Genomic DNA, 15,237 nt, shown 5'->3' with positions numbered 1-15,237 from the left:
GGTGGAATTTGAGAAGTTTGAAATAGGTGTTGTTGAGGAAAACCATGATTGCACAATCATGTTACAGAATGACCACCGTGGCTGCCATGTCAAAGTTTTCACAAGGCCAAAAAATAACACCACTTTGTTGGCTCCCCTCCCTAAACATCCTCACTAATTTCCAGATCAATGGCACCAGTGGAACTTGAGAAGAAGTTTAAAATGTGTTTTTCAAGATGGCGGCTATGGCGGCCATCTTGGATTTCAGATTGCCCCGAAAAATAACAACACTTGATCGGGATCATCTCAGGATCATTTCAGGCAAGTTTCAGCTCAATAGCACAGGTGGAACTTGAGAAGAAGTTTAAAATGTGTTTTCAAGATGGCGGCTGTGGCGGCCATCTTGGATTTCAGATTGGCCCGAAAAATAACAACACTTGATCGGGATCATCTCAGGATCATTTCAGGCAAGTTTCAGCTCAATAGCACAGGTGGAACTTGAGAAGAAGTTTAAAATGTGTTTTCAAGATGGCGGCTGTGGCGGCCATCTTGGATTTCTGATGGAAGATAGCAACCTCTAAAATAGACTTCAGGGGAAAACATGGCAGGGACGAAGACAGCAACCTCTAAAATAGACTTCAGGGGAAAACATGGCAGGGACGAAGACAGCAACCTCTAAAATAGACTTCAGGGGAAAACATGGCAGGGAGGAAGATAGCAACCTCTAAAATAAGACAATCAGGAAATGATTTATTACCACCACAACAATCTGTGAACACCAAAACCTGTCATGAATAGCTAAGCTAAATAAAGTGTTGTTTTAAAAGTCACAAACATAAGGGAAAAAAAACATAGTTATGAATAATTGCTTCGGATCTCATTCAAGACAAGCATGACATATATATTACACAATGAGCAACGGTATCTTACTTTGATATTGAAAAATAATAAAACAAAAAACAAGACATTAAGACACTTCGAAATCACAAAGGTCTTGCAGCATTCAGACATGCTTTCCAGAACGAGGCGAATTATTTCTATACGATAACACTGTTAGACATGTCAGTAGTGTTGTTTCATCACAGCGTATGTCGGTGTCGGAAACTATTTCCCTAAGACTAAACAAGGACATTCGGTAGTTTAGTTTAGTTTAAACATATTTTATTGTCAATTAAGTGAACAAAAGGATGAGGCACAAGTTATTTTATTGACGCCCTCTCCTAAATACAATATAATATTTATTGGCTTAGACAATATTAATGAAATATAACACATTATATACATGTATATATAGTACGAATGTATATCTTAAAATCTTTTGCTGGACTTAAAATAATGCACATGTCTGAAAATATTTAGATTTACATTATCGGCATACAGATTGTTACCATACAATAAAGTATTCAATGTTATATTAATATTTAAGTTTCTTAAATTGTCAAATAAAATGCCTCTGCAATTTACATACTTTTCACATTCAAAGAAATAATGATAGGCACTCTCGCAACGATTTCCACAACTACAATCTGGACTATTTATGAGATTTACACGGAACAAATCATAATTCAATGCACTGCATCTATGTCGTAATTTAGTATGGATAATATTTGTCTTTCTGTCACCAAAATTATAAAATGTTGGGTATTTATCTTCATCAGACCTGGATATACTTTTTTTTAAAGTTGCCAAGGAAGGAGATGATCTAGTAGTTACGTCCAGGTCATTCCACATGTGTAGAGATGAAGGTATAAAGGAGGAGGTAGTAAGGGAGAGTCTGTAGTGGGGAATTCTGTAATTATTGTTAGTTCGTAAGATGTAGTTGTTAGTATCGCCGACATTTGGAGGAAGAAGAGAATTAAGATAATGTGGAGTTAAGTTCCTATCCATTTTGTAGAATAGACTTAATTTTCTTCGTTTTCGTCTCTCAGAGAGTGTCTCAAGGCTCGTTTCTGAGTATAAAGCTGAAACATTTACATATGATGGTAAACCAGTGATAATTCGTGCTGCCTCACGTTGGACTAATTCTAATTTTATAGAGTCTAAAATAGGTAAAATAAAAGTTTTGTAAATTCTAAGTAGAGCATCTCGTTTTAATATGAATTTCAATTTCCTTAACATATTGATCTTTTTCATAGCGGACTTATATATAGAATTAACATGATCTCCCCATTTAGCAGATGAACTGATTAATACACCAAGATGCCGATGAGTCTCGGTAAAATTTACAAAAATTCCATCAAAAACAATATCAAGGTCTGCTTCAATTTCGTTTGAATTAGATATGAAAATCATTTCGGTTTTATTAGGGTTAAACGTAACTAACCATGTTTTAGCCCAGGTGTTCAATACTTCAAGATCTCTGTTAAGTATTTGCTCTATCTCTTGACAGGAGTGGGGGGAAACTAAAAGAGAAGTATCATCTGCAAAGAGTCTAGAAACTGATTCAAGAAAATCGGCTATATCATTTATGTATATCAGAAATAGAAGAGGTCCTAGAATCGAGCCTTGAGGCACCCCTGCTTTAATCGTACTAAGAGATGAAAATTAATTGTTTATAAAGACTTTCTGCTTACGATTTGAAAGATAATTTTCAAGCCATTTTATAAGTTCACCAGTAAAACCATATGATTTTAACTTAGTAATAAGTCCCCGATGCCATACACGATCAAAAGCTTTGGAAATGTCGCAAAATATCATGCACGTGTGCTTTTTTTCTTCGAGGGCCTAACAGATTTTGTGGTATAGTTCAATTAACTGAAAAACAGTGGAATGACCTGGCATGAAACCTGACTGATACTGATAAAACAATGAATTCTCTAACATAAAATTATGCATATGTTTGTACACAACTCTCTCGAACACTTTTCCTACTGTTGATAAAAGAGAAATTGGTCTATAATTAGTTACAGAATACCTATCATTTTTCTTGAATAGAGGCATAACATTTGCAGTTTTCCATACATCTGGATAAACACATGTTGATAAGGATAAGTTAAATAACAATGTTAATGGTATACAAACAGACTCAACAGTATATTTCAACATATGATGGCTGATTCCATCATGGCCAGATGCCTTGCCGAGTTTCAGTATTTTTAAAACATCTTTAACTTCACTTTGTGTAACTATTATATTACTTAATGTATTATTAGTTCTAGAGGGAAAAAATGGTAATACATGTTCACTGTCATCAAGACTGGTAATGCCACAAAAGTATTTATTTAATAGATTAGCTTTTTCGGAGTCTGTAGTGGCTAGAGAATTAGAATCAGTATCTATAAGAGTTGGAATCTGTTCAGTTGACATATTGGATTTCATAAGACGTTTAACAAGTCGCCAGTAAGATTAAGGATCCGAACTATAATACTCGTCAATAAGACCATGAACATTTTCATAAAAAATTAAGCGTGCATTTTTCTTCATGTTATTAACTTTATTTCTCTGGTCTTTATATTTCCTAATATCCGGATCGCGTTTTGTCGTTTTGGCCTTTTTATATAACCTATCACGGAATCTGATATTTTTCCTTATTTCCGAATTCATCCACGGCTTATCATTAGGTCTAATGGAAACTTCTTTAGAGGGGATACATTGATTAGCAAATTGTAAAAATAAATCGGTAAAACGATCACAAGCTAAATCTACAAAATCATATTTTCCCAATTATACTCAGATAACAGATTATTAAAACGATAAAAGTCAGCTCTTCTATATATCCAAACTTTACGTATATAACTCGGAGAAATAATTCCGGGTACTTTGATGCTAGTCATACAGCCATCATGGTCACTAATATTCCTATCGATAGCAACAGTTGAAGAAATAGAACTGGAAAGAGAATCAGATAAAAGTATAGGGTCTAGTAGAGTATTTCTTGTCTGCCCAAACCGTGTTGGTTCATTTATAACATTTACGAGACTGAAGGAATTAATGATGTCACAGAAAATGTGAGTGGGTTGAACAGTTAATAAGTCTACATTTAGGTCACCAGTTACAATTACGTTTGAACACAGATCAAAAGCATTACTTAAAGAAGCGCGAAGATGTTCCCAAAATATCGCAGTGGAATGTTCTGGTCTGTAGGCGGTACATACAATAATTGAGTATTTTTTAAATTAATCTGAACCCAAACTGTTTCATCCTCTGGATTTTCTAGATGATGTAACCTAGTAACATTTAATAAATGTTTAACGTTAACAAGAGTCCCCCCACCCGCGTAGTTTCTATCACGTCTAAAAGGGGCATCAAAACCTTCGATTGTCAAATCGTCAGACGATATTCTGTCATCAAGATGGGTTTCGGTTAAACATATTACGTCATATTCACTGATTATATCTTCGACATATTCTAATTTATTTCGAACGCTTCTAATATTCAAGTGAAAAAGTGAAAGCTCGTCAAGGCTCGGACCAGGATTTGGCTTAACATCCATACATTGTAGAATCAATAATACAAGTACACACTGTACTAGCGAAAAATCCAAATTATGGAAACAAGAAAAAATATTGGTAACTATACAATGTAAATAGTGAATAATATAATGATTCATTTTTAAAATTTCACTGATTTTTAGAAGAAAAATAAAGTTCGACTTAATCAAACAATAACTGTAAGCCTTGGAATAGAAAACACCAATCGCCATTCTATGGCTCATATAATCGTTACCCATTATCAAAACAGAAACGCGAGTAGTTTGTTAGGCGATTGGGTTTACATTCAGACAAACTTGCAGTCCAGCAAAAGGTTAGATATATGAATTCTAAAAGTAAGGACATCTTAAGTAAGCAAAAAAGGAAGTCATAATATGTACATATAAATTTGAAAGATGACATGTAAAAAAAAGACCAGGAGTCGTATAATCACAGTCACGTAAAGCAACATGGTTCTGTTGAGTAACAAAAAACGAGAGGAGACATTTATCAAAATAAGGACTTATTCATATATGAAGAATCTATAAACAAATGGCTGGGAAAAACACACCGTGAAACACACTAACTTACATACAACGCGTTAGTACATGCACTCAAATGTACATATGTTACATGTATACGGTAATGGTCATTGGTTAATCTTTTTGTTTAAAAAAGTGCCATTGATCCAGAGAGCAATAAGCTAATAAATTGCCTCTGATTTCAACATGCAATGCGGGCATTCTGGTTTGGTTTGTACATTCAGTCCGCTAGCTTTATAATTGGTTCAGATCCTGTCATAATTACTGGCTGGTTGGGTAGTACGATATCAGGGGTTTTTTTTTGTTATAATAATAATAATATCTTTTATTTAACCAGGGTAACATATTTAGACAATGTCTAGTTTACAACATGGCCCTGCATCAAATATATTTACACAAGCATGACATAATTTAAAATAACGATATAATATAACAATGTAATAAATATATAATTATCATCACAGCTTAAATATGGTTTAAAAATGAACGCTTGTATATCACACAAGTGTTACTGCAGGGCATGATTAAAGCACTAGGAGTCGAATATACATACAATGCTAATATAGCAAAAGGTAAAAATTGACAGAATATACACTAACATAGTGTGAATTAAAATGGGACAATGAAGTAGGTGATCTAAAATTAAATTTAGAAAGGAAGATTATGGAATGAGATTGAATATTACTATACTAAAATATCAGTGTAAGGGAATTAATCACAGATATAACTGTATATTCTATTGATAATCACAAAAGAAATATTTAGAAATTAAAACTAGACTAGTTGAAGTAATTTATAAAATATTGCGGTATATATATATAGCTAAGATTTTGAGAAGTAAAGCTGCAGGTATCTAGTTTTAAAAATCCCAATACTATCTGAGTCTCTAATAGTATCATTAGCTTCGTTCCATAAAATTGAACATGTATATACAAATGAACGTTTGAAATAGTTTGTTCTGGCTGTTGGAACATACAATTTGTTTGATATAGAAGATCTAGTTGTTCTGCCATTCACATTTTTTACATAAGAAAACATGTTTGTTAAAATACCTGGTGATTCACAATGTAAAATTTGTTGGTTTTTTTTGTCAAGTCAGAAGAGTGATTTGATGTAAGTTTATTATCAAACAATTAAGTCAAGAACCAAAGTTTCCTCCGCCTTAATAATAACCCAGCTGCAACTAGACAACTATAATACGTAACTCATCCGTACACCCTAACCGACACGGGCACCGACCCGGGCACCGACCCGAGCGGAGTGATGACGTCGTACATATATATGCTAGAGATTGCAACGGCAACCACACACACGGCCGGATCAGCTTTAGGGAACAAGTCCAGGTAACATATTTTTTTCTGTTTCATCCACACGTTATATCATATAGATAGATATATAGGTAACATATTTACTAATATACTCGAGTAATGTATAAATAGTTAGAGATACATTATACTCGGATATCTGTACTTTCGTATACCATGCGTTATGGTAGGTAAGTTTGTATACCATGCTTTGTCATAGATAAGTTTGTATACCATGGGTTATGGTAGGTAAGTTTGTATACCATACGTTATGGTAGGTAAGTTTGTATACCATGCTTTGTCGTAGATAAGTTTGTATACCATGGGTTATGGTAGGTATAAGTTTGTATACCATGGGTTATCGTAGGTAAGTTTGTATACCATGGGTTATCGTAGGTAAGTTTGTATACCATGGGTTATCGTAGGTAAGTTTGTATACCATGGGTTATCGTAGGTAAGTTTGTATACCATGGGTTATCGTAGGTAAGTTTGTATACCATGGGTTATCGTAGGTAAGTTTGTATACCATGGGTTGTAGTATAGGTGTTTTTGTAATCTTTGTATACTGCGATGTGGTCACAAGGAATTTCAAAATAAAAAAAAAGAAAGAATATCATTAGCGGACATTTATTGGTAAATACTAGCTCATATACAAAATACTGTACAATGTTTAGCCTTGTTATACATTATCTGTTTCCTATGTCCTTCTATACATTTTTATTATCCGGGGGTTACGTTCTCGAGAACTATCCTGTGAGAATATGTTTCATGTTAAAACATTTCTGCTCTCAAACTGGTCCATCGATACGTTATTATCTTATACCAGTATTTCTACATTTACATAAAGACACACAGAGAATATTGACTACCATTATTATTGCTACAGTATAAGTCATATTTTTAATTTTGAAAGTTAATTTAGCAAAGTCTACGGCTTCAACAGAATAATGAAAGGGCGTTTGTTTATGAGATTATTAAATTTATTTCAATAAAGTGAAGAAAACTCCCTCAGTTGTTAAAATGTTACAAACATACCAAGTGCACTACATCTGTTCAAGAAAACTACAGAAAAGTTTCGTTATTCTCGATAAGATGGAGTCTTGTGTGACTTATAGAGCGGCTTTCTAATTGGATCCTCTAGACTGTTATACGGCCGTAGATAGAATGTTAACTATATGCATACCAAGTTGACGTATTTTGTTACTCATCAGTATTATACAGATCACTACTGTCTACATACAAGACACTCTTACGTATCCTATTACGAGTTTAGTATTTAGTAAAATTAGTTAATCCTTTGGTGTTATTTTCAGAAATTGATTCCATGAATATGTACACATTGCATTTGTTAAATAGGGGAAAGTAAGGACAACCAGTGCTGTTAAGGGAAACTCGTCATTCAGATCACATAATTTACAAAACAGTTTAGTGTCGCTGAATATTGATTTCGTGGCGATAGTCAAATTTCGGCAATTTCTTTTCAAACATATTTCTGTAAACTATAACTGCTGTACAAATGTTATCAATAACCTTTAAAAGACTTTTTTTTCTGTTTTATCATTGGAAAATAATTATTGTCAACTTTCGGTGATTTCCTCATATAACCCTTAGTGATTTCCTCATATAACCCTTAGTGATTTCCTCCTATAATCCTCGGTGATTACCTCATATAACCCTTAGTGATTTCCTCCTATAATCCTCGGTGATTTCCTCCTATAACCCTTAGTGATTTCCTCCTATAATCCTCGGTGATTTCCTCATATAACCCTTAGTGATTTCCTCATATAACCCTTAGTGATTTCCTCATATAACCCTTAGTGATTTCCTCATATAACCCTCAGTGATTTCCTCAAATAATCCTCGGTGATTTCCTCATAAACCACCGATCTATCGTTACTTTCTATCAATACTGTTTTGGGAGTTCAATCGTATACATTCAAATTTTAATTTTCCGCAAGACTCTTTAATACCTGCCTAATTCAAGATATACGACACCGTTATTTTTTTATATTTTAGGTTGCACCATGGAATCCTTTACAAACATTTCGCTACATGAATTTCTCACATAATTTCTTATCATAATTTAGATTGCTATTTTCATGTATCTAAAGCAGAACATACTGTTTTTTCTATCTTGTGCTATTCTATTTGTGGTGAGTCATCTTAATGATAAGCCTACTAGATAAATAAGTTTGTTAACAGTTTTACAATCTTTTTAATACCAAGCTTTGCTTTTTTCTTGAGTATACCACCATTACGAAATTCACAGTTAAGTCCCATTTACTCGTATGGTTTTATAATGAATCTAACAACTTCTGTAGCCCTTTAGGTAACACAACCATTTAATCAGTATATATATAGGTAAAATCAAAATAATTAATTAATTGGATGTCGGTAGGTGTACAATGATTTAATATTGCATTTCAAAACATCAACCCAGAAAGAAAATAATGGAGGTGACATTTTTCAGCACTGCATATAATATAATCACAACTTACATTCTGTAATCGACTTCATTTCTTATCAATTTTATCACAGGTTTTGTCGATTTACGAAGTCAATAAATCAATAAAACCGAGGTCAAGTCTTCTTTTATAGATTACGATTAATTAAAGTTATAAAACAAAGAACAGCTTCAGTTGTTGACACGCCAGTTATGTCGTAATTAGTTTCACAGGGTTTTTTTGTGAAAAGGTATAACGATCCAAAGACGGTGAATAGTAGTCCAAATGTAATAAGTCAAACGTTCAAAGAGTCGGCATAAAGATAGCCCCTTTGTTTAAAGACACGAAGCAAAGGAATGGGTGGTTGACCATGTAATCATTTGTGCGCTGCCACGTGTTTTTGATGACGAGACTAGGGACGAATCAATTGTAATGTTACTTAACGATATGAAAATCTAAATACTCTTGACTCTCACACCCAGACTTCGTGTGACACCAGGTTTATTAGGTACTTGGTTTAGCTACGGTATGTATTTTAACTCTAATACTTTATACACCGATGTTACTAATCAAAACATCCGTAACATCTTTTATATATAATACATCTGTTAACGTTATTTTGTAATGTAAACATCAGCTCCAATGGCTCAGACAGGCTCCAAAGCCTGACAGAAGAGCTCGATAACAAGTAACAAGTTAATAGCTCAACGACAGTCAGTATTAAATCAAATATAATTTTGGATCAGGAATTCAATAAATTACTAACTTTGTAAAAGATATTTTTTCATATCATAATATATTATTAGGATTTGGGAAATTATAAACATTCAGACACTGTCCTAAAACCCAGTCAAACGATTAAAATCAAATTCACTGAGCGATAAAAATCAAACACTTACAGCGATAACGGGTTTTTTGTAAGCATATTTGAGGGGTTCGTAGTACCATACGTCAAAATAGTTTAAACGCTCCTTTACATTAACTTGCATGAAAACACGTTAAAAGGATGTAGTGAAAGCGGAGTAAAAAATACATTCGCACTACGAAAACATCAATAAACTATATTTTGGCATTTCATATCAATCTGATAGACGACTCTTTTTCAATGCCGACGCAATATGGAAACTTCAAAACAGTTTCATTGTGTCGTGAGATAGAATACATACAAAGAACTGTACCTATTAAATACTCTATATAATGGTATCTACACACCTAGGTTATTACGTGTATTGTTTCATCTTTTCTCGTATTTCGGTAAAAATGTACAGTACTTATTAACCGATATAATATGCATATGCAAAAGCTTACGATATTTTAGTAACATCTATGTACATGCATTTTATTTGAAGTTTTGAAAACTTATGAGTAAATGGAGGAAACTAAACACTCGAAATAAGAGGTTAACTTCTGGTCAATGTTATTTGTGATTTACAGTATTACGGGGAGGTCTACGGTCTTGCTGATCACTAGCTTCACTGCTATAACTAACTAATTTGTACTTTTAATCAACTTTGATATCAATTAACTCATAAAAAATCATAATTTCCTTTTCAGCAACCGAATGAATGAGAATATGAATGCTACGGGACTGAACGCCATTGCAGTGACAGCTACAAACGAAAGTGATGAGTTATCCGTTTCCGGTGACTTCATTAGTAATGCCACTCTACAAACTATTATGAAGGCAACGTACAGCGGCGTTATCCCGACAATGGCGGTGGTGGGCCTTGTCTTTAACGTTTTCAGCTTTGTTCTGCTCTGTCCAATGAAAGTACGAACTTCTACAAACGTGTATCTGATTGGTCTAACTGTGTGTGACGTTTGGATCTTGCTCTGTGGTCTCGCGTTTTGCTCGATGTCGATACTTGATCTCCATGACTGTTTTTTGGCTGAACGTATCCGTATCTTGTTGGTCCCGTTATTTGTCTCGTACATCAACCCACTTCCGGGCTCCATTAGTAATTACCTGGTCACTCTGATAGCTGTGGACCGGTTTGTTGCAGTGGTATTTCCGTTAAAGGTTCGAGTGTTTTGCGGTAGACGATTCGCTATCGCAGCTGTCATAGCCGCTTACGTCATTCCGGCCATTGTCTCCGCCCCTCTGGCTTTCTTGTATGAGAACAAGGAAATGAACAACACGGACACTGGTGAGATTGTTGATACGGTATCATTAACCACATTCGGTAAAGACAAATGCACGGTTAGAATACTGAATATCGCCATAGAAGTAGTATTACGCTTCACGCCTGTAGGCTTGGTGGCAGCAGCAAGTACCGGTACTATAATCTCACTCATATACCAGTCCAGGAAGTCCCAACTGCGCAAGCACAACCTCCCTGCACATACCCGGGAAATCCAGGTTACTAAAACAATACTGATATTGACGATTGTGTTTCTCATCACCAACCTACCCAGTGCCATTAACCGCTGTGTGATATTCCTCCGCTCCGATGTCTATACAGCCCAGAGACAAGACAACCTTCAGTGGATGCTTATGGTGTTCTGGTACATCTGCTTCATAGCGAATTCTTGCATTAATTTTCCTATCTACATCATAGCATGTAAGGAATATCGGCAACAGTTTCAGAAAATCATGTGTTCCCCATGAAATCGAGATTCCCGCATTTGCCGATATGGTGTTTTTTGTCAGAGACATTTCAAATAAACTCTCCCTTTTCCTCTTCAGTGTACATGTACTTTCTTTTTGTTCATATTTGTATTAATTTATGATATCATCGTCGGCAAACGAATAGCAAACAGATTGCTTTCAGACCAATGACGATCTACATTATGTTCATATGTCTGGGAAGAGAACCTCCATGATCAAATATTCTCTGTGTGACAGAGCTATTCAAACATCAAGTTAGCTCAATCTTTGCGTTCAATTTCCGGGAGTTGAAGGAGAAAAGGTTATACGTAAGTCATGCCTCCTCAAGTTTTAGATTTGAATTGGTTTCATGGCCTGTCTCATAACATTTCAATATTCATATATATTATTCAGTGCAAAATTCGTTGGTAAACACACTGCCGTATACCTCTTCCATTAAGTTACTTTTCTCAATAGAAACTTTTAACCTAAATCTTATTAAGATTATATTTCACTTCTAGGCATTTGTTAGCTCACCGGTTACGAGTAACCGTGAGCTGTATTCCCCGGCGTCGGCGTCGGCGTCCCACCCCACTTTAAAGTTTTTGGAAAGCTTGTAAGTCCACATCCTTCTTATTTGGTTTATACATCCATTAGAGGTCTAGGAGCGATATTATGTGACGTACAGTTTCAAAATGACATGTTTATACATACATGAAAAATGAATGCATAGTGTGCCGCCGCCGGTGAGCTTTCGCAATCATTGATTGTACTTGTTTTTTCAAGTTCACACATATCTTTCTCTATCGATGACCCTGTCCCGAGACTCTATATTGTCCTATATCCACCGTATACAGCCTCACCATTGGGGATGTGGTATTATAGGAGTCGGCACTGAAGCGGCAAGGTGACCAACAAGGCAAGCAAAATTAACTATATCTTTCTTGAAACATCTATCTATTTTACTTAAAATGATATGCACGGATGGAGGGAATGTTTCGGTGACTTATCTGTCTAAAATATTTAGTACAATTCCCATCTGAATATGTAAACACCCGTGGACAGTGTCAATACCTATGCTGAATTCGCTATGCACGAAAGTAGTTTCTTCAAATATATCTGTATTACATGTTTGTAGAATAGCATTTCCGGATCTTAGGAAGTGATTAACAGTAACGCGATATAATAGAAGTGATGGTTTTATGTTAATGTCGCTTTTAAGCAGTCAAATATGAAAAAAAAAATCTGCCTCAACGTAACGCAAGACAGTTTGTATGATTATTTTGACTTCACAATGATAGTAATTTTGACGTCATCGCAAAAGTTCATGGAGTACAAGCACAACGATATTCATGTGGAACCATGACTTTAGCTCCTTTGACAGTTCTAAGGTGTCGTTCTTTCGGATGTTGCACATCTTTAACAAATTGAAGATAATTGGCGAAGCGGGGAGCTAGAACGCTGGTTAAAATGGATAAGATAATTTTGGTTTAGTAACAGGCCTGAAGAAGAGCTGATTTGAATCTAGAGTGATGTGTGGCGATAAGGCATTCCAGACGGTGATGGTTCTGGGAAAGAATGAAGATTTCCCAGTGTGCTTTCTACATGATCGAAATTGATGTTAATTAGAGTGGGAATTTGGAGACAAACAGTTTGGTGTGGAATGCGTGATTTTTCTTTACGGCCATTAGGTCATACTTTATTTTAAAGAATGATACAAGCTTTGCGTCTTTACATCTATTTGCTAAAGAGCATCACTCTAGGATGTCTATCATAGCTCCAACACTAGAGCTGTTTCTAAATGTGTTGGGTAGCTCTGCGTTGAACCATTTCAATCTTGTTGATGTCATTTTTCAAGTTTGGATCCCCGGCAGAACAAGGTTGGTCTTACTAAGGAAAAGTATGCTTGTGTTTTGACTTTTTTGGAACCTATTTTGATGCTTCTTCTTAAAATACCCAGGGTTGAATATGGGCTTCCCACTTGAGATTTGACTGGACAGTTACTCCGAAGTATTTCGCCGGTCACATGATTAAGTCCATTTCCATGTAGCTTGTGAGAGAGTTGCATATGGTTTTTATTATTAGAGATGGATAGGATGGAATATTTATCGCCAAGTTGTCTAGGTCTTTCTGTAGGCTATCTGCATCTGACTTAGAACTGTAGCGGGGGATGTTATCGTATATGTACTGACAGGTTAAGCTGACAGGGTTAAGCTTAACGATAACTATATGCCATGCCTAAATGTCGTGTCTGTACTATGTGCACCTGTGTCACCTTGACCTTTGCTAGTCCTCTGTTCACGTGTGCTGTCTCTGGTCGATGTTTTTGTCGTGCATTGTTCGTAGTCGCTTGCTTTTTCGTCAGTGTCTGTCGCCCCTGTGTATCCTCTGTCGTGATTGGTCCTTATAGTTTTGTATTGTTAAAACGTTGGATAAATTCAGGGTGGTGTATCGTATACTGGGCAGTCCGATGGATTAGTTTCCTGTGTACTGTCACGTCTTCCTCGTCAGTAATAATGTAGCGTTAGGGTATTTCGGGTCTTGGGTGGGTAGTATTAGTCGGGATGTTTGGGTTTAGTTAGGTCGTACAGGTATGGGGGTTGGATTTAGGTTAGGATGTTAGATACACTTAGTAGCTAGGCTTATGCTGTTGTGTGTTTATATGTAATTTTATGTTGTAAATGTTTATATCGTCATTAATAAATGGTTAATTGTAGTTCAAGACGTTTGTTCTCTCTCTATACGACAGATACAAGTCACCCATCGAACCTGGGTTGTTGTTCCACAAGGGCGGGTCGGGTGCAGTTTGACGTACGCAAACTGGCCCCGACACGCTCCTGTTAGAAAAGTGGTGCCGTATTGACCAGAGCTTGTTCTGTTTATGGAGAAGGGGAAGTGTCTTGAATAAAATCCCTGTTACAAGTTGTTTTAATTGGTCAGTTTTATTACTGGTCTTGGAAATAAACTAATATGTACACCAATATGGCACAGGGGCGCGTCACTGTAAACAGTAATGGCGGAGAGCCCGATAATCAGAATGTTCGAACAGTCGATAGTATTTCGAGCCTATACAATATTGTAGGGACGATGGCAACATAAGGCAATCGTAAATGTTCTGTAAAGAAGGTATTGAATTACCTGTAGATACAGAAAAAAACCTTCATTTAACATTTAATAATCCAACACAGACAACACAAATTCTGTTAATTTTTATAAGTCTCTAGTCAATAAGTATTATGGGACAGATGTAGACGTAAATAGAACGTCCTGTGAAGACTTGTCAAACGAAACAATGCCTGTACTACAAGCTCGTGTGTTTGATAGTCGGGTAAATGTGGCACGAAAGGGAGAGTCGGAAACCACAAATGTGAGAGGAGTGGGCTCAACAGGGATATCCGGAAATGACACTAGGTATTATTTCCCATATAATTATCTCCTAACAGTGTAGAAATGGGAAGTTTAAGAGGGTATGTCATGGTGAAGGTGTATGAAAATAGATGAAAGCCATTGAACTGGTCAAGTACCGGTGTATGAGCTGTATGTGTCAATGGAGGGGCAAACGAGGCTATCGGAAACATTGATTGGGTGAAGGGGCCAACAAAAGTGTATACATTCCTGCAGGTGGATCTTTGGTCTCTCTCAGATCAACCAAAGTGTGGATAGCAGTCAATTTGTACATATAGGAGGATAAGTCGCCATGGGAGTAGGCGCACGACTGCTAGGTCTGACTTGGGAGGAATTGACGCTTCCACGGTGCATCGTTGTAGGGAAGAGGAGTTCCGGTCCAAGTTTTAAAAGAAAAGGAGATGGATGGCCTATTGCTACCAACGTGACCATGGACGAGCTAGCGGGGAGGAATCAGTAATCAACACACCGATGACTGTGGCTACCACGACCTGATGAAGGAAGACCTAGGATGTGTAATTGAACTGTGCTAAAAAATCAATATTACCCGAGACATTCCGGAAGTAC

At 36.0% G+C, this 15,237-nt stretch overlaps 1 protein-coding gene across 1 annotated transcript; it reads left to right on the top strand.

Moving 5' to 3' along the window:
• Positions 1-10,239: 10,239 nt before the first annotated feature.
• On the top strand, positions 10,240-11,286 carry LOC117332326 (probable G-protein coupled receptor B0563.6). Its single transcript, XM_033891212.1, has one exon. The coding sequence runs from the start codon at positions 10,240-10,242 to the stop codon at positions 11,284-11,286; it is 1,047 nt and encodes a 348-aa protein (XP_033747103.1).
• Positions 11,287-15,237: the final 3,951 nt, after the last annotated feature.

Source organism: Pecten maximus, chromosome 8 (assembly GCF_902652985.1).
Source record: "Pecten maximus chromosome 8, xPecMax1.1, whole genome shotgun sequence".
Lineage (NCBI taxonomy): Eukaryota > Metazoa > Mollusca > Bivalvia > Pectinida > Pectinidae > Pecten > Pecten maximus.
This window is presented reverse-complemented; position numbering and strand designations above follow the sequence as displayed.